At 43.3% G+C, this 19,933-nt stretch overlaps 1 protein-coding gene across 1 annotated transcript in view; it reads left to right on the top strand.

Moving 5' to 3' along the window:
• Positions 1-18,351, top strand: part of ADARB2 (adenosine deaminase, RNA specific B2 (inactive)) — a 170,739-nt gene extending 152,388 nt beyond the window's left edge. The window contains exons 8-9 of the mRNA XM_019530793.1: positions 9,314-9,492; positions 15,716-18,351. Of these exons, the coding sequence (XP_019386338.1) occupies positions 9,314-9,492; positions 15,716-15,892 (356 nt within the window). The 3' untranslated portion in view covers positions 15,893-18,351. The remainder of the gene's footprint in view (positions 1-9,313; positions 9,493-15,715) is intronic.
• Positions 18,352-19,933: the final 1,582 nt, after the last annotated feature.

The following is a 19,933-nucleotide window of genomic DNA, read 5'->3' as shown; positions in this document are numbered from 1 at the left end:
CAGCTTCTGTAATCTGTATGAGAAAGGCTAGGGAGAAGCTGGGGGAGAGTCTGCGATTTAGTATAAGAAAAGCTGTGGCAAGGCTGGGCAAGGAAAAAAGTCCTTGACAGTGTTTCTTTCTTATCGGGTGCAAGATGCAAGCTGTACATTTCTAACAATACTCCATTTCTAACAGTACCTTGGAAGACCTGGCAGTAAATTCTTAGAGAGTGATGGTCACAAGGAATAAGTGGCACAAGCTTACACAGACTCATAGAAAAGTAGGCCTGGAAGGGACCTCTGGAGGTCATCTAGTGCAGCCCCCTGGTTAAGGCAGGATCATCCCTAACTATCCAACTCAAGTGTTTTTGAACCCAGGGTTGTCAATCTACAGCACATGGGCTGAATCCATCCCACAAAGAACTTCAAGCCAGTACAAAAAGGTCTGATCCAGCATGGGAGAACTGGTGGCACAGAGCTGTATTGTGCCATCCGTCCCCTCAGTGTTCTCCTCCACCGTGGACCTTGCTGCTTCACTGCATCTGTGCCTTCCTCACTGCAGAAGAGCCAGGCATCTGCACCAAGGATGAGTGCAAGCAGCTGGCCACACTGTGGGGAGGAGGCTTATGGCCTGCTATGACAACCAGGTTGCAAGCTCTGGCCTGCATGGGCAAAAAATCATCAATCCCTAGTCTAACCAATTCATAGAAATACAGAAGCAACCTTCATCCAGAACTACCAGGCACAGTACCCAAAAGCAGCAAGACCACCTTAACTTGTTACAGGTAAAGCAGGGGGATGAAGGCACTGCCAGTGTCCTGCTGTTGCAAGGACAGAAAGTAGTTTGTTAAAATCTATGCAAGAGATCCAAGGAACAGGAGCATGCCCCACACTACAGAAGAAGGCAAAAACCCTCGTAGTCCATGCCAGTCTGAACATGCAGTAAAATTCCTTCCTGATCCCAAATGTAGTGATTAGTCTTTCCTGAGTGGAGCAAGGACCTCTAGCCATGAACTTCTAGGTTTTTTTTAAGTCCCAGAAGGTTTTTTTAAGTCTCTGCCATACCCCAGTTAAAATCCCCAGTGTTCGCTCTGGCCATCAGCAGTGCTTCTGAGGAAGGGAAAATAAAAAAATCCCTGATGCCTGCAGCAAAGGAGAGAAAAAGATTCCAGTCAAGCACATGGAGCCTCAGAGAGATTAAAGCTGAAATCCTCAAAAGTCTCCAGGTACCTAATATGAATAGATTTGAAGAATTGGGCCAGAATAACTTGCCCCAGGCAGTAATTGTCAGTAGTCATACTCCCAAATTCTGACTACTAAACCATAACTCCTTCCAAGAGCATCCTGGATGCAGATATAACTATTTTTCTAAAGTGAACAATTTTGTTTCTTTTCAGGGGCAGGCGAAGGGGAGAAAAAGAGAAGTTAAAATGTATATATGTTAACAAAAAAATGAATACAGGCTATCCACTGGTCAGGAAAAATGGCTACTTATAGTATAAAGGAGGCAGCCTTAAAAAAGAAAAATCTGATATGAACTACTCCACTAGGAAAATTGTGGAAAGAAAGTTAGTAGATTTTAGGCCCTTCAGGAAGGAATAATACTGACCCAAGATAGGTTGAAATGATATGGTGATTGTGTTCGTTCTTTGTATTTTATTCCCCATACTCCTCATGTGGGAAGTAGTCTTGTTTGTACCCAGGCAGTGCCCCAAAAGTAGCTACTATGGACCATCAGAAATGAAATATGTGAAGGAGCATAGAAGCTGCAGTAGTGGATCACACATATGGCCCACTTATCCTAATATCCTGTCTCTGAGGTTTCAGAGAGAGAGGTAAAGCCCCCAGGTGAATAGTGTACACTGGTGGCTGGTGCCTACAATAAGCAGTAGAACTGGCGGTTGTTACGTCCCCCTTCCCCATCATCTTTTCTCACCCAGCTCATATTGTTTCTTCTTCAGGCTGATCATAATTTCAACATGAATAGAATAGGACAGTGTAAAGGTGCTGCAGGAAAGTATTTTGGTGGCAGATAACATCATTTTGGACAAGTAGGAATCAAAAAATAACTTTCCTGCTTTCACCTCTGTCCTCTTTAAGAGTGAAAACTGGTCCACTGTGCCACAAGGCAGGGTGAAATAAGATAGTGTTTCTGCTTCCGTGTCCAGTTTTCCCTCTATCCCAACGTACTTCCTGCTCTACCACCTCCCTTACTGTCTCTCACACCCACGCCACCAGTTCACCCAGTCCCATTCCCCAGCACTCAGTTCTGCCAATCCAAACCATCCCCTTCCAGACTCAGAAGCTCCTCGGGCCCCACTCAGTTTCTTCAAACGTAGCCCATACTTGCTCAGAAATATTTTCTCCCAGGCTGAGGTCACCATGTCCATTTGAAGTAAATGAGCATTGAGGGACGTCAGTAGTTCACAGAATCAGGTCCTTATTTTGTGCCCAGAATATTGGGCAACTGCAATTGTTTAAAAAGGCACTGAGGGTGCCTATAGACATGCAGGGATGTTGCTTTGATGCTCTGCAATTACAGTGCATCGGAGCAGATTCGCTTAATCAAGTCTCCTAGACCATGTTAATTAGTGTGCTCCAGCAGCCTCCACATCTCATGTATTCAGCATCCCCATGTTTCAAAAAGGCAGCAGGGGTGCTGTAACTAAAGCTCATTGAACGAGTTTTAGTTAAAGTGCCTCTGCCACCATTTGAAATGCGGGATGCTGAATACATAAGACGCTGAAAAGTGCTTTAATTAGAGCAGCTCTTGGAGCACATGTTAAGATGCCCTGAACTACCAAGATGATGCCTGTAAAATATAGGCTAGTGCCCAGGAAGGCTATGTATCATTGACTTCAGAGGAGCAATTAAGGTCCCAAATCACTTAGGTGTTATTGAAACTTTTATCCTTTATCTAGTTCATATTCTTCTTGCTGAGATATTATTTTCTTCATGTGCCTTTTGCCAAATTTAGTTTTGCTAAGACAGAGGAAGTGATAGTTTAGCTACAGGGGAAATTCACTGCTTCAGTTCATTGTGAGCACATCCAGTCAGTACAGTTCACATGTGTGTTGTAGGGTCAGATGGAATTACTCATCCCTTTTTTGAAACATTTGTCATATAAATCTTCAGTCTAGCGAGTCAGAGATGCAAGAGTGTAAAAAGTGAATATGCCAGGAATCTTTATGCTGTTTTATTTGACATTACATGGCTAAATATATCAGTCCTGTTTATCAATGACTTCCATGCAGAGTGCCAGTATATTGTGTCAGATTGAAGGAAGCTCAGCCTTGGTCTTGGCCTGAGCCCCCATCAGTCCAATGGCAGTTTTGCTGAAATAGTTCATATGATTTGTGATGAGCATCTGCAAGAATATGACCTATTATGAATATAATGCTCGTAATTCTGATGTCATATACATCATTTATTTCATTGTCATAAGTCCATTGTGAAATGAGAATGATGCCCATTTCTTTTTAAAGTCGGTGGAAATTAGATGTATTCAAAGAACCCCATGAATTGCAAAGTAATAAGAAATAATAAGCTGATAATAAGGAAAATAATCAGAGGACAGCTATAGCTGCGGTGGACTGACTACCTAGTATAAATGCAGTAAGACGGGGCACTAGCTGTTGCCTATAATCCTTTCCGCCCTAGTATATATTTATTGCTGTGAAGCATTATCAGATTTCTCTAGGAAGTTAGTACTGCATCAAATAAGGACAAATGTCCTTTGAAAAACCTTATGTTTCCTGTGCATTATACTTGATTTCTCCCTTCTCTGAGAGTTGTCTTTGTTTGGAAAAACCTCTCTGTCTCTGCTGTATGTGAATTTCCTTTAGACTAGGAGCAGTAGCAGGTGGAACCTGTCTCTCGAGATGATTTGATCTATATTGCTTTGGTTCATAAAAACATTGTTTGATACAGCCGCGTGACTCCTAGGCAGCCAGATCTCAGAAATACTGCAGAACCAGTGACAGTCCTGATGAAGGTTAGTTGCTGTGGTTTGTGTTATGTGCTTCATACCTGCACAGCACAGACTTAGTTCAACAAAAGGTTTCAGTGACAATGTGCAGCTAACTACCTCTCCCCAGTATACTGAGTGGCAATAAATGGCTAACGAAACAGGTGCCTAGGAAAAGTAACACAGAATGCACTGAAACCCAAACCCTGGCAACCTCAAACCCGACAACTTGTACCTTTAGGACTCCAATTAGAGATCAAACGAATTAGGGATTTATAAGCACAGGTGCCTTTGAATTATACATATTCCCAATCTTTTTTTGTTATCTCATCAGTGTAATCAAGTAGATCATTTAAATGAAGATGGCAGTGAAGAACCTAATGAGGAAACCAAAAACAGATACTCAGATTTTCCTTTCGCTTACTCCTGTTCCAAATTAATATAAACCCATTGAGTTCACTGGAACAGCTGTGGATTTGCCCCCTGAGAACATCATTAGGCCTCTTGTCAGCTTGTTTGCTTTTCTTTTAAGATTGAATCTATTATGAAAGATTCTCTTATCAATTTTATTTTCCACTTTGTATCCCAAAACAATCAAGCTTGAGCTCGAAAATGTTTTCTTTTTTAATTTCCATTCCTACAGTGTCCTATTGATCTTTTCCCCACCAGGGTGCTTTGTGCAGTGGAAAGGGGGAAAATATATCTTGAATTCTTGTCATTTTATTTGAATAATATCAAAATTGTAATCTTTCAAAAGAATAATGTGAAAAATCATTTTTAAAAAGCTCCAAGATGTAATCATCAGAAAACAGAGCCAGTGTGGCCAATTGTGATTTTATCAGGATTCTCGTAATATTTGGAGTCTTCCCTTGCACACTTTGGATTCTGATGATTACATGAGAACCTCAGATTGTTTTTAAAAAGTACTTTCTAGGCCTCACCTTTGTGGAGGAAAGCTTGCAAACACGACTTGAGTCTAACCTGAAGGCTCAGCAATCAGAAGGCAAATATAAAAAACCAAAATTGACGTATTTTGAAAGAAACTCATGATTTGGGAGTTCTTGAATCATTGTCTGGAGAATGCTAGAGTTTGGCAACAATGTATATCCATAAAATAAATGAAGATGGAAATGCAAAGACTCACACACATTTCTACTGTTCCCAGGGCTCCAGTGTAGTTGCCCCAGCTTTAATTCAGCACAGGTAGTCCCAGGTTCTTTCAGTCATAATGGTGATATGCTGAAGCAGATTCCCCAGGTCTGCAAAAGTCCTTTGCTAAAATCTACCATCAAAGCAGCAGCCTGTGCCTGACAAACAAGCTCAAGCAGAAGAATGAGAGGTAGTAAGAAACCATTATGTTCCCCACCCTTGGATTTTGGACCAGGCCGATGGGTTGAGAATAGGAACTCCACGCCTGGAGTTCCTCTGACCCAACAGGCAGATAAGCTGGGAGGAATAGAAGTGAACACCCAGCATCTTGGCTGGTGTGGAGAGGACTTCTCAACACCCAGTAAGAAGCCCATAGCAAATTACTACATCTAAGAGCAAATGAGGAGAAAGGAAGGAATTGCCATTCTCTGAATTAGGATTCCTCTGGAGGAGGACTCCTAGGATGGCAGTTACATGCCAACCCATACTGTAACACTATAAGAGGAGCTGGGATGATAATTAATGAATTAAAAGAATTATTGGCACTGAAATATTTCCATGTGTTAGCTAAATAACACTGCAGGATATGTGTCCTTTGATCACTGCACGGCATTGCAAGCGTGGAACAAATTGTTCCGTGGATACACAGAGTTATAATACTATCAGGATCTAGGTTTCACCTCTGTTGGGTGCTGTCACTTGTCTGACCATCACCTATTATTCAGTGTTACCTGGCAGGCCAGGTGATGAAGTGATGTCTACATCCAGATGCTGAGGTCTAAATTTCACCCGTACGATTGACAAACACTCATTGAAATCTGTTCTTGCCTTCATGCAGCCATTGGGTTAGTGTGCTATCCATCAGTGTCATGGGTTTTCCCCCTATCTTTTCTTTTCACTTGTGCCGTGTCATGATCTAGACATCAAAGAGCTTCAATGTATTGTTTTGGTTTTCACTTGTGTGTGTTCCTGTGACAGCTTGGTATGGCCATGGGTTGCCTGGCATTGAGACATAATTTATTTGGTTTAAGGGATTAATTGTCATGCACACATGCAAAGCCCCTGTCCCTCTGATTCGAATGTTTGGTTTCCTTTGGCCACTGGTTTTGCTGCATCGTTGTTGATTCTATGACCTGTAGCTTTTTGCTAGACAGGAACTGTCTAAGCATTTGCCGTTATATTGTTGGCACTCGGTCTGTTAAGCTTTTTGATGATAACTTGACAGGGACTGGTGCATAAGTGTCAAATAGCAGTTTCTGATCTATTTGCATCTTGCTCTGTGTAAAAGTATTTGAATAACATTGGGAAGTTATCCGACGCTCAGGATTTCAGCAAAAGGAAGTGTATAGTCTGTTGCCTTGGTGAGCTGGATTTTTAGATGCAGACTGATCAGTCATCTCAGGGAAAAAAACTGAAATTGGTATTAATGTGACATGAATGTCATTATTCCAACTTCAGTGTGTGATCATGAATTGACTGTAACTCTGTCTTAACTCCTCTACACTTTGTAACCTGTAGCTTTGTAACTCCTCTATGTTTTGTGATCCTCTGCATCACCCCTGCCCATTTCCCTAAAGCTACTTATGCCACGTAACCACAAAACCAAATATCTGTGTCTTGTGGGAACATTTTTGCTGCACTGTTGCTTTCTCTAATGCCTCATTTCCTTCCCTCTGCATGTTCAATAGGCCTTTATTGTAGCTTCTTTGTCTGTAAAGCAGGCAATATAGGACAATATTTTGAGCTGAGAGTGAACAGCTCTCTATGACATTCATTCATATCCTACAGAGAGGCACACAGGTGGTAGGCAGGGAGCTGCCTAAGTGGCAGAGCTGGCCTTGCTCCCAGTGGCACAGGTGCTCAAAGCCTTTTCACACAAGAGGAGTCCAACACTAGTATTGTGCTAGCAGTGTGGTCCTGTAGCTAGGATACCTTTGTGAGTTGTCTTCTCCACTCTCCCATGGGGCTTGCTGAGCACACTGATGAGCCCTGCATCTTCAAAACTGGGCACTGATCAGGAGTTCTCCCACTTTTCACAGCAAAAAAACATAGACAATAGCAAATTTAGGAATTTTACCCCCTGGTCTGATTGGTATGGACTGTGTGGGTTTTTGCCTTCTTCTGTAGCAGGGGGTATGGCCCTCTTCCTCAGATCTCTAGAACAAACTTTACAGCAACAGGACATTTGCCACTGTGGTCCCCCTACTTTACCTGTGGCAGGTTATAGTGTTGTGTCAAGATTGACTGCACTTTTTTCGCTAAGAGGTTAGACAATGGATTTGTATAGGATGATTTGGATAGGGATGATCCTGCCTTAGGCAGGGGATGGTCCAGATGACCTCTCAAGGCCCCTACTTCTCTGTGAGTCTACGAAACTTCTCTCTGTTTCTCCCTTGATAGGAGTGAATAATGTTCAACTCAAAACACCTTGGGTCTGATTTTTCAGAAGTATTGGCTATCCATTGTTTCAACTAAAGCCAGTGGGAGTTCTTGGGATGCTAAAAATCAGGTCTTACATGTCTCAAGCCAAGAACCCAAAATGAAGAACAGTTTTGGAAAATATTAGCTTTCATCTCCATGCTTCTCAGTCTCTCATCTACAAAAACAAATTGGATACATTTACTTCTTTGTAAAGCACTCTGGGAGCAATGGATGAACAGTGGTAAGATAGGAGTTCAAAGTATCATTAATTGCTTTTTCAAAGAATAATAAATGAAGATTTCAAAATGGTATAAAGACAATGCATGATTGTTTACACCTCAGTTCTCACTTGACATTCATATGTTATGCCACGCTAATAATCTAAGCTACAATGTGGAGACAGAGTCATTCCAGGACTCCAGTCTACGCCTGTGATTAAGGCAAATCCTGCCTAGTAGATCAGTTCCCAGTCAAACAATCTTCTCCATCCAGGTTTGTGGGTTTGATGTTATCTGTACCTGAAAAAAAAGAGAGAATGACCAAATCCAGTCATACCACCAAGACCATGCGTTTTCTAAATATTCAGTTTCTTCAGACTACCATCCCTTCCCCAGGATCACTGTCAGGTCTGAAAACTGGTACCTAAAAGTCATGAATGAACATCATGATCCAAAGCTCACTTCATGCTGTTCATACTGTTATGTAAAATACACCCAGCACCCTTCTGATTCTCCTCGCTCCAGATGCAAGAAAACAAGATGTAGCAGTTATCACAAGGAGGGAGCTAAGCCATTTGGATGCCTTTTGTGCTGCTTGGTCACAAAGATCTCCAGTACAAACAAAGCAAAACCCTCCTCAGACTGCATCAGCAGTTATTAAGAAGGGGATGCTCTAGGGATTCATAGATTCATAGATGTAGGGTCGGGAGGGACCTGAGCAGATCATCAGGTCCAACCCCCTGCCCTGGGAAGGAATGAATACTGGGTTCATATGACCCCCACTAAGTTAAGCTCATATGACCCCAGCTAGGTAGTTTTCAAGCCTCCTTTTAAAGACCCCCAGGGTAGGAGCCAGCACCGCTTCCTTTAGAAGCTGGTTCCAGATCCTAGCTGCCCTGACAGTGAAGTAGCGCCTCCTGATGTCTAGCCTGAACCTACTCTCAGTCAACTTGTGGCTGTTGTTCCTTGTTACTCCGGGAGGCGCTCGGGGGAACAAGGTCTCTCCCATTCTCAGGATGTTGAAAGGAACCTTGTAGTTGTTCACTGGGAATGGGAAAGAGGTAGGGAGTGGGGACATGGGCTGTCCTGGAAAGGAGGACTACTTTCTAGACAAGTGCTTAACTTAAGGTATCCACTGAGAACAAAAAACACCTAAGATTTATCCAAGGGGGAGATAGAAGGAGCAGGAGGCTTGCCCCGAGTCACTCTTTTGTTTATCAGGACCACTACTTAGTAGTTCTCAAAATTTGGTTTTGCCTGTTAGAGAAAATCCTCACTCTGAAAAGGTTTGTCAGCCATTCCAACACCGCTGTCAATAATGTACTTTACAATATAATTGCCTTCTCCAGTCTAATCCTAAAGAATCCAAAGGAATATCTGGTGTTGCCACTTCTAAGGTGTCCAAAGAGGCAACATTAAACAGGTTATAATAATAATTTGTGCAGTGCACAATAGGTGTGAATCTGCACAGAAATATTGCATGCCTTAGCAAACAAAGATCCATTGCATGTTATCTGACTTGGAGAGTTTGGGACCATTAATATAAATGCTCAACTGCCTTCTGTTTCTGCCTTGACAGGAGTGAGTAATGCTGAGGTGCGACAGCCAGGAAAATCTCCCAGCTTCAGTGTGAACTGGATAGTGGGTAACACGGACCTCGAGGTTATTAATGCCACAACGGGAAAGAGGAACTGTGGGAGTTCCTCACGGCTCTGCAAACGCATGTTTTATGCTCGGTGGTCAAAGCTTTATGGAAAGGTAGGCCTTACACACTTACTTTGTCTTGCAGGCAAAGACATCACTACTCAGAGTTTTTCGGCCACATTTCTAGCCTGGTATTAGGATTTTGGCCCCACTGGGAAGACAAATTAAGATCTCTGCTTTCTTGCTCCCAAGCTGGCAAGACAGAGACTATAAATTTGACTCTACATCATGGCGCTCCATAGAGGCAAACTTCTTTAACAGTTTACCATATTACTCAAATATAAGGCATCCCTGAATATGATACAACCCCTCAATACAGCAAAAGCTTTGTTATTTGGCACCCATGGGGAACTGGGGGTGCCGGATAACAAAATATGTTGGTTAATTGAGAGGCCCAAACAGGCGTCTTTGCCTGTTTGGACTGCCGCTTCTCCCGCCGTGTCCAGGGTGTCGCTGCCCCTCCTGCCGCATCGCTGACCTTCCCATAGGCCCTGAGGGACAGGGAGGTGGGCCCTGCACATCCTGCTGTGCTCCAAGCTGTGGGGGCTCATCAGCGCAGGCTGCTTTGCATCAGGCCATGGGGGCTCGGCAAAACCGGAAGTGCCACGGTGGGCACTTCCAGTTTCGCTTTTACCTTACAAGTTGGCATGCTGGTTAATAGAGCATGCCGGCTTGTAAGGTGCCGGTTACCGGGGCTTTTACTATAGTTTGAAAATTATAGTATGGAAAATTATAAATTGTTACAATTTTCCAGGTACAGAATCTAATTATTGGAGGTTTGCCTTGAATTTGTCCCCTTCCCACTGCTACATCAGGAAAAATAAATAGGGGGGAAGGGATCAGGTGGCCCCCTTGACCTCTGCCCCATCAACTTCTTCCCCCTGCAGCCTCTTCTGTCCCCTTTATTGTCAGACCATGATCTCCCTGAGGACATATAAAGGTGGGCAAATCTGAAAAACACTAACTTTGAAATAAACTTGCCTGTAGTCATTTATATATAGGCAAATTATCATGGGTATTCACAGACTTATTTCATCCAGATTTGGTGCATTTTACCTTTTTTGGAAACTGCTGCAATTTTTAGCACAGGTATTTCATAAACACTTTTAAGCAGCATTTTTGTTCCTACTTATATATAGCACAAACCCTGCATGATATTAGTCCAGAGCCAAAAGTGTCATGATATAGTCCATTGGGCTGGGTCCCAGAAGACAATAGCATTTCAGGCCACGGTGACCCCATACCCTAGCACTGCTCAGTAAGTGTATGTATTCCAGATATCCCCCACAAAGGACCAATGTATTAATTAGCCCCACATTCATAACTGGAACCAAGTGTTCTTGTTAGGAGTCCTGGGATCCTCCAGAATTTATATGCAGATGAGGCACAGGCCTCGTCTGGATCCATCTCGTGGTGGGCAGGGACACACTAATCATACATGACAGGCTGAGGGAGGGGACAATAGAGGGATTATGGATAAACCTTTGGGGTCCGATTTGGTGATGTTTGCCAGACACGTGAGGCTGGTGAAGAAACAGGAATTATTAGAAATGGCGGGGGGAAAAGGCAAAGCTCAGCTGGGGGAGTGAGGAGGAAGTTGAAATATGTTCAATGTAGTGGCTAACTATGACTTGGAAAAGAATCGGTGCTGAGGGCTCCAATGCTTGTTGCTGACTGGCAGGGAGGCAAAAACCATGCCATGTTTAAAACCATGGTTTTTACTTCCCTACTGATCAGGAGGGAGCAGTGGGACCCCCCCCCCGGCCAATCAATGGCAGGGCAGGGACATATACAGGGAAACATGAAAGATTAAAGGAGATGCCATGAACCCCACTTCTGTCATGTATTTGGTAGGTCCCTAACATTGTTTAATTAGTATATGAATGTAAGAGAAAGGGAAGAAACTCATCTTATATTTGAGTAAGTATGGTAAGTCTTATGTTGACAGCCTCCAAAGGAGTCCCTTATCTCCTCATCAGTATTGGCTGAAAGCTAGGAGAAATCCTTCTGAGCCATACACATCTGAGTTGGCATTTTGTGGCCCAAATTGGAGCACAGAAAGACTTAGCCAATACAATCTCCCAAGCTTTACTAAAGCAATCCAGACCAAAGCAGAGTGCCTACCTTGATCATTCTTGACAGCAGAACTATTTTCACAGTAGTCAATAAAAACCAGGGCACTATATTCCAGATTGGTTACTAAGGGCATGTCAAGAAGGCATGTGGTTTTCTGTGCTCCATTCTGATGGCAGAACTCTGTTGCACTTAGCTAATGATTAAAGTACGACTTGTGACCAGCTCTGAGCTACCTGATTAAAGTATAGGAATAATTCTATTAACCCCACTCTGGGCACACCCATTATAGGGATAGGATTGCCCTCTGAAGATACCTAGATGTCTCCCTGTTCCTGTGATTGGGGCATTTATGTGCCCGAGGATGGTAACAGAATCACTCCTTTACTTAAATTGGGTAACTCAGAACCAGTTGTGCACTAGGTGAAAGAGAAATCTGCCCCAAGTGCCAGTATATGAAAACTGGTTTCTGGTTTTGATTGTAATGTAATAGATGTAAATACCTATAATGGTTTCTCAGCTTCTCGCAAGGTAAGTAACTGATCTGGCAGGGTGCTGAGTACTCTTCACTTCCATTGAACTTCGTAGGACTTACAGTTAATGGGATTATTGTGATAGGCTAGCCTTAGTTAAAATGGCTACCATGCTTCTATAATCTGGTTGCCCCCCAGGTAACCTAATCAGCATCTCCCATTGCCTGAAGTGGACTGAAACCAGTCTGGCCTCAGGAAAGATGGCTGTCTCTATTTTTCTCCAACCAGGAGACAGTGATGTGACAGGAGCTGATCAGAGGGTATAAAATGGAACCTGAGAGATGTACACAGGTACATGAAGAAGATTTAAGGGAAAGAAGGACATGGGAGAGCCAGTGAATTTGAGGACAGATTTCAGGACAAGAGACTATGGGGGAATATAGAAGAAGGGCTTGGAAGAAGAACTGGAACTCCCAGGAGTTAGGAGAGAGCGTGTGAAGTCATCTTTGGCATAGCCAGCAGGCAGGCAGGCAGAGCGTCAGGTGCAAATACAAGGAACTTGAAATGGCCACAGACAAATCAAGAACAGTTTCTCTATGCAGGCTTCAGGATCAGGAGAAAGGCCCAAAGTGTGACTTTTTTAAAAAAGAAATTATCAAGATTTGTGATTTTGGGGTCTGAGTTTGAACACGTGGCTCTTGACAACAGAGCCGTGAGCAAGTCGCCCCTTGAACGATTCTCTCAGACACTCCCTTGCCCATCAAAGGTGAACTCTAGGATTCTTTTTGGTCTTAGGAAGCAGCACAATCACTGTAAGATTGCCAGGCAAACAAGTGGTTGATTAAGCACTGGAACAGATTACCCAGAAGGGTTTGAATCTCCAGCCCTGTAAATTTTTCAGAGCAGGTTAAACAAACAATTGGCTGGGATGGCTTAATCAGAGATGGCCCTGCCTTGAGCAGGAGGTGAACTAGGTGACTTGTTCCTTCCAGCCCCACTTTCCTATTATTCTAACTTGTCCCTCTTCTTGGCATCATTCTGGCTTTTCTTTTCTAATATCACTGAGGAATTACAAAGAGGAAAAAGGGAGGTGGATCCAAAAAGCTGAGAAATTCCAGGAAAGGAGGCAAGGGACAGTGACAGCCAGGCATCTTTTACATATCTTCAACCTCCTTGCCTCCTGGTGGATAGCTCTGTAATACTGCAATTCTGTGCCGAACAGAAGACCGGGACAATAAGTAAAGTACTTTAATTTAATTTGTACCAATTTGGCATCATGTGAGAAGGCTTAGCAGCATTCCTCACTTTGACTTGGCCTTCTACCGGCACCTCAGCCAGCCACGGGTAGCCCAAGTACTTGGAGGCAACGTAGCAGAGGAGCGGGGGGAACTGTGCACTTTACCTTCTATCATTTTGTTCACTCCTTTTCTTCTAGCAGCATCTCCAATTATTTCTTTTTGGTTAGTTCAATACGCTTTATTTGCATTCACCCTCCCCTGCTCACCAAACGCTAAACGAACATGAGTAAGTCACACCGCATGGAGGTGTGAAGCCCTGCTGCGTAGGTGTGAATTCCCACTCCACAAGACAGCAGAAGCTCTGTGAAACATGGCCCTGACCCTGTTGCCCTGCTTCACAGGGACATCAATAAACAGGAGTTGGGCAGAGAAATGGCATGAAATTCTGCTACAACCTCCTGGGGTGAGAAGAGACAACTAGGGCAGAAATAGTGCAGGGAGAGCAGCTGCTGCTACAGGGATACAGCCAGTTGAGAGCCAACGCGAGGCTGGGAAACAGGTCCAAAGAGCAGCCCAAGTGTGTGGTTCCAGTAAGCCTGCTTTATGCTGCATGGGAGAATCGGCAAGAGCCCACGGGGAAGGAGGCCCGAGACTGGTGGCAGAGCAGGGCAGCACAGTGTGACTGCTCAGTGCCTTTCCCGTCCTGCATGGTGAGGGGATATTTGACTGAACATTTCTGTGGCCACTAGAGAGGGAGCAGAGAGCAGCATTGCTGGAAGGTGCAGCTAAGGGGTTACTGTGAGGACCAGACCAGGGGCAGCTGGGACCTGGCAGAGAAGCCCAGACCAGCGTAGGGACTATAGCAGGGGTGTAGGTTATAGCCGTGTTGGTCTAAGGACATAGGCAAGACAAGGTTCTTTGGGTAAATCCAATATCTTTTATGAAACTAACTCAAATAGTTGGGAAAAATTCTTCTTAGCATAGAATTATATATATAGGGACTATAGCAATGAATTATATATATATCATTCTATAGATATATATAGAATGATATATATAGGGACTATAGCAATGAATACAAGAGACCTGAACTGCACCGTGTTTACACCAGAGAGTGAGGCTGAACAGTTTGGATTAAATCAGCCTGTTACTGAGCAAGGTGGCTGTTGGGGACAAAATAATATTGATATTTGCAGTGGGAATGATTTTGGACTGAATCAGCAGAGGCTCTGGAAAGGGTCCCTGCTTTAAGTCAACAGATGGGATCCTGGAGCCTATGACTAGCAAGGGGAGCCCCTATTTGACACCATATTGTGTCCTCAGGCCTGGTTGTGACCAACATACACCTGCCACATCTCTCCCACCACCCTCCACATCGCTGGTGCATATCAGCCACCCTCCTGCCCCCTGACTAAAGTGAGTCCATGAGGCCAGAGGCTTCCACGCAAGTGGGTTCTGCTCGCCGCAGCGGCGTTTCAGCCTCCCTCCAGGAAGCTCTGTCTCTCAATGTCTTTACATATCAGACAGACGGAAAACAGGGTTGTTTACTCACCAGGGTTGTGCTCCGAGGGGTTTTTCCGATAGGATGTCACTTCGCCAGTTTGTAAGCATTGGACTTTCACCTGTCTGTCTGCTCTAAGGCATTTTCCAGACTCTGATTTCTTTCATATAATGTCAAAGACTCACTTTTGGCTCGACTGTGTTAAGACTTTGGCAGGTCAGAGAAGGTCATTGATTTAGTCCTTCTGTAAAACAAAAGGTGCTTTCTTCTGGTGTGTGTGCTCGGGGTGATTATTGGAGTGCAGACATGTGTCTTTGTCTCAAGACAGTTTCTGGCAGGCGCTCCAGGTTTCAGTTCAGACATTCGGTTGTACAGCACCAGCCATGCTCCCCTTCAACAAGACAGCCTCTCCGCTATACGTGCTGGCACAAATCCCCGAAGCTTCATTACTGCCCCTTCCTATGCATGTTTCACAGCATTTCTTATTAGAACAGATTTAAAGGAAGGGGGGATTCTCCTCATATTGTCTCTCGGCATTAGCTTGACTAGCTCTGAACTGCTCAGCTTCCTTTACTAACCCCAAGCACATCCTCCTCTTTTAGGCTTCTCAGAAAGGCTATTTTTTCCCTCCAGAAAGCTCTGTAACTGAAAAACAGATTTTTTTTTCTTTGCACAATACCTGGTGATTTGCAGGTTTCTTTTTGCTGCTGGCTGTGCCCACTTCAAGAGGGTTAAAGCTGCTTAGATTTTTTTTTACATCCATTTGCTCCACAATTTGTGAGAGAGAAACAGTGTTGCATGCAGTTATCCCTTCAGTGTTTTGTTGTTCTAAACCAAAAGCAAACACACAAAGCCCAAAGACAGTTTATCTGTTGCTTATGAAATGTAGACAGGAAGATTATACAGCTACTGAAGCCTCCTGTTTCTTTTGGCTCGTTGGTCGGATTTTTTTTTATTATTCTTTTTCCCCTTCCCTGATTTTTGTTCTGCAGCTGAGCACACGAGTCCCAAGCCATGGAGACATGCCATCAGTGTACAGTGAGGCAAAGCTGGTGCCTCAAACGTACCAGGCTGTCAAGCAGCAGCTGTTTAAAGCATTTCAGAAAGCAGGTCTGGGCACTTGGGTGAAGAAGCCCCCAGAGCAAGATCAGTTTCTACTAACTCTATAAATCATTCGACACCTTTGCTACGTGACCAGAGCAGATCGGCTGGAGAGAAGCATAGGCAGGATGCGTGAGCTGACAGAATTGATGCAGTTCGATATTTAATAAAAACCTTCATGAGAATATTTTCTTTTGATTCTGTATTGGAAATACATAAATATTGGATGTGTTTGATTAATGCACTAAACTTGACATTAGGAACTGCTTTTTCATCCTGATCCCCTGCACAACATGCACGAGGATGTTCATGCCCAGACTATTAAATGATCCTCACAAAGATGCTGCTGTTCATTGTTTATAGCACATGTGACTATTATTTATTCAGGAAGCATCTGCATTTCAGACGTTAGCAGGCCATGCACCTGACTCAAAATTGAGTCGATTTTCCCTCACAAATCACAGAGTGATGGAAAACATTTTAGTAAGCGAACACATGAAAGAGCCTTCAGACCCACCACGCGACAGGGGCTTTCAGGCCAAGCATATTCATCCACAAAGAGAAGAGGTATACCCTCTAAGCCAAAATCATTGCAAACATCAGCTGCTTTGATTCACAATTTTAGTCTTCAAAGATACAGACAAAATTTGAACTGTTGTTCCAGGTTTAGATTGAAACACAGTGCTGAGGGGGGAGACTTCCTCTTCTCTTCTCCTGGCTCGCACTGACTCCTCCTGTAACTTCGGGTGTCACTTAGTACTACATTTTCAATTGTGTCCTGGGGTGGCTTATCTTTCTGGATGCCCCAAACCAGATACATTTTTCAGAGATACTGAATACTGCAATCCTAAGGGAAGTCACTGGGAGCTGCAAGTGCTCAGCACTTCTGAAAAATCAAAACTTTGGTGTTGGGTACCCACAAACTAAGATGACCCAAATTAGTGACCAGTTCTGCAATTTGGCCCATATCATCTCTGCCCCCATTTCTCCATTTACCAAATGTGGATAATAATACTTACCTGTATCACAAGGTGCTTGTAAGGGATACACAGCTGCATTAGTAGTTGGTTGTAACCAACTGTGTAAGCCAGAATCTGTCATTTTTATGTTGAGCTTAACCTTGCTGTGCAAATATGCCTATCAAAACCATCCCAAAAGATGGGACTGCTACCTAGAACAAGTTTCTAATCAATGGGACTGAAGGTTTTTCAGCTTCTGGTTCTATATAAGTACGAAGTATTATTATTAAATTTACCACACATTTATTTGCGGCTTGAAACAAGCATTGCTTTCAGTCAGAAAAAGAATAAGTTTTCACTGTTAAATCATTGATTCATCACTTGGATTAAAAGGCACACATTGTCTGATCTGTGACTGATTTAACTTCACAGAACGCAGGACAAATAGTCATGAGAGAACCAAGCCTTGATAAGCCAAGTCCAGAGCCAGCCTTGTACCGCGCTACCGAGTTAACACTGTATATTTCTTTTGTTCGTTTGTTTGTTTTCTTAAGTGGCAGGATTTGCGGGTATATTACTACCGTTTTCTTTTTATTCCTGTGATTCTCTTTCAATCTGTATATAACATGCTACTGATGATTTGTGATAATTGTCTTGGTATTTTCTCAGAACTGTCAAGCTGAGTTACTTTTCAGACAAACACAAGGCTCATATTTTTCCATGTAATTTCCTTTACACAGGCAACTGTTCCTATCAATAAAGAAAGATGCTCTTTGTATAAGGTTTATCATGTTTGGACCCATATACAGTAAATACATTGTTTATTGATGCCCACAATAGAATAGCTACAGTATTTTGATGAGATCTTATTTTTAGATTATAAACTACAAGATGTATCTATAGTGTCTTGTATAAAAAAAAAATATTGTGATAAACTAGAAGTTTTAAATTAGGTAAAACAAAGCTCTCCCTTCCTGGAAACCTTTTCAACAAAATAACACATTCCATATTAACCACCAAAAAAAATCCTTAGACTAGAAATACTAAATAACCTGAAGTTGTTTCAGTCATTTAGGGGGAAGGAGTTGTTCTGTGGTAATCCCTTTGCTAACGTGATCTCGCCCAGGGTAACTTTGAACATTTGAAAGATTTTCAGCACTATCTGGGGATTCCCTGCACAGCCACACTTTCCTTCCCAACGGGAGACGTTCAGCCGTGTTACTTTTGAATATGCCTTGGGCCCCAGCTCCCATTCGTATCAATGGAAGACATCCCCACTGATATCAGTGAGAGTGAGCTCAGGCCCTTGTGTTAGTGCAGAGGGTAGCCACTTTGGAAGGAGAGCAGGATACCAGCGTGGGTAGGGATTTTTAAGGAGAGGGCTGAATTGTGGCTGCCCCTTGAGCAGGTAGGGAGCGGACAGACGTCACTTCCCCACCCTCATACATGGGCAGCATAAGGGCCACGCTGAAGTACCGTCCCTAGACGAGGGGGAACCCAAGGATGCAATGCCAGTGGTGCAGCTCACTCTGACAAGAGCAGGACCAGAGCCCTGCCCATCACCAAAAGTACATGCCTAGCCCCCTGAGCCCTGCAAAACTCGGGGAAAAATACTAGCATCCCAAGGTCAAATCTCCCTCCCAGGTCGCCCGAGCTGGTGCAGTTCTGTCCTATCCCACTCTGCTCACTGTGTGTTTTTCACACATTGGAAACCATTAGATGTGCTGAAATCCAGTGACCAGCAAGAGATTCCGGCCACTCAGCATGAAGCGTTCAGGGACTCTCTTGTTCTGGCTTCCTCTACATGAGGGATATCAGGGACTGTTTCTTGAACTGCTCCATCTCTCGTTAGCCCAGCCTAGCCACAGGAGAGACATTAAAGCTCCTTGTTATACCACCTAGATTCAGCTCTGGCATGATTCCAACCCTAAAAATCCATAAAGCCACAGGAGCTGGTGGCAGACCTAAGAGGACAATAAATGCAGCATCTGGTTATTTTTAAGAATAAAAAAAGAAAAATGTGGTGGATTGAACGATCCTGTGTTGCAAGAAATAAACAGACAAATTCCTGGATTTAATAGCCAGACCTAACGTAGGCAGTTGTGACCCTCTTTGGGCCTTGTTGTATGCGGGACTAAGACAATCCTATTGAAGACAGTGGAGTTGTACCTGCTTGTACCAGGGTTGAATTGGGCCTGTGGTTTCTACTGTTTCTCACTATATGCATCGATACAGCGTGATGGGATTACGTCCCATCAGCACGAGTGACTAACATTCAATTCAGCATTTCCTGAGGCAAAGGAAAACTTGCTCAAATAGTAATTCTTAGGTGAAGATTATGTACATAACACGCATGAGTGAATGGCAATACTGTACTAATGGTTGTACATTTGTAATATTTGTAAAAAGAAAAAGGACAACAAAAATCTGAATTTACACATGTGAATTTGCTGCTAAGTTCTGTAAATTGCACTTCAGTGATATCTGATAAGTGAATGTTTCTGTTAAGTGAATAAAATACCAAGTAAAATTGTTCCTTGATTGTTTATTTGTTGACCATTTTTTTCTATGACCCAGAATTGAAGTGATATAAATGTATATATTTTCAAGAGAGTCTCCCTTTGATATGCCCATCCAACTTCCAGAGCTTTATGGGAGCTATCCGCTTTTTCTAAGAGAAGACTGTCTTTCTGAACCGCAAATGAAGGATTCTGTTTGGATAGTGATTGGTAAAGGTGATCCTGGGAAGAAGGATAAACTGGGTCCATCTTCAGGTTCAACCACTTCAGCTGACATCTGGGGGCATTTGTTAACCATGAGTGTGTCATCACAGCTCTACACAAAATATGGTGTCCTGGGTCTTCTAAATGAAAATGTTCTGGAAAGTTAAGGTGAAACAGCTGGGAGTTTCAAGTCACTGCACATGTGTTAAAACACATTACAACATGATGTGGCTGCTGTCATTCAGGATTAGAGTGCCCTGAACTTGCTGTATCAGTATCAGTTTCCTCCTATTGATTGATCTACAGCAAACTAGCACCACTGTACATCTGAATAAGAGTGTGCTCATGCTTAACTTGCTTTAACTGTATTGGATAAAAAGGCTGTAGCCTACAAACTTACGCTCCTCTGAATCCTTGCCCTACCCTG

This window comes from Crocodylus porosus, unplaced genomic scaffold (assembly GCF_001723895.1).
Source record: "Crocodylus porosus isolate Cpor-Errol unplaced genomic scaffold, CroPor_comp1, whole genome shotgun sequence".
In the NCBI taxonomy this organism is placed as follows: Eukaryota; Metazoa; Chordata; order Crocodylia; family Crocodylidae; genus Crocodylus; species Crocodylus porosus.
The sequence above is the reverse complement of the archived record's forward strand: the minus strand, read 5'-3'. Positions and strand labels throughout refer to the sequence as shown.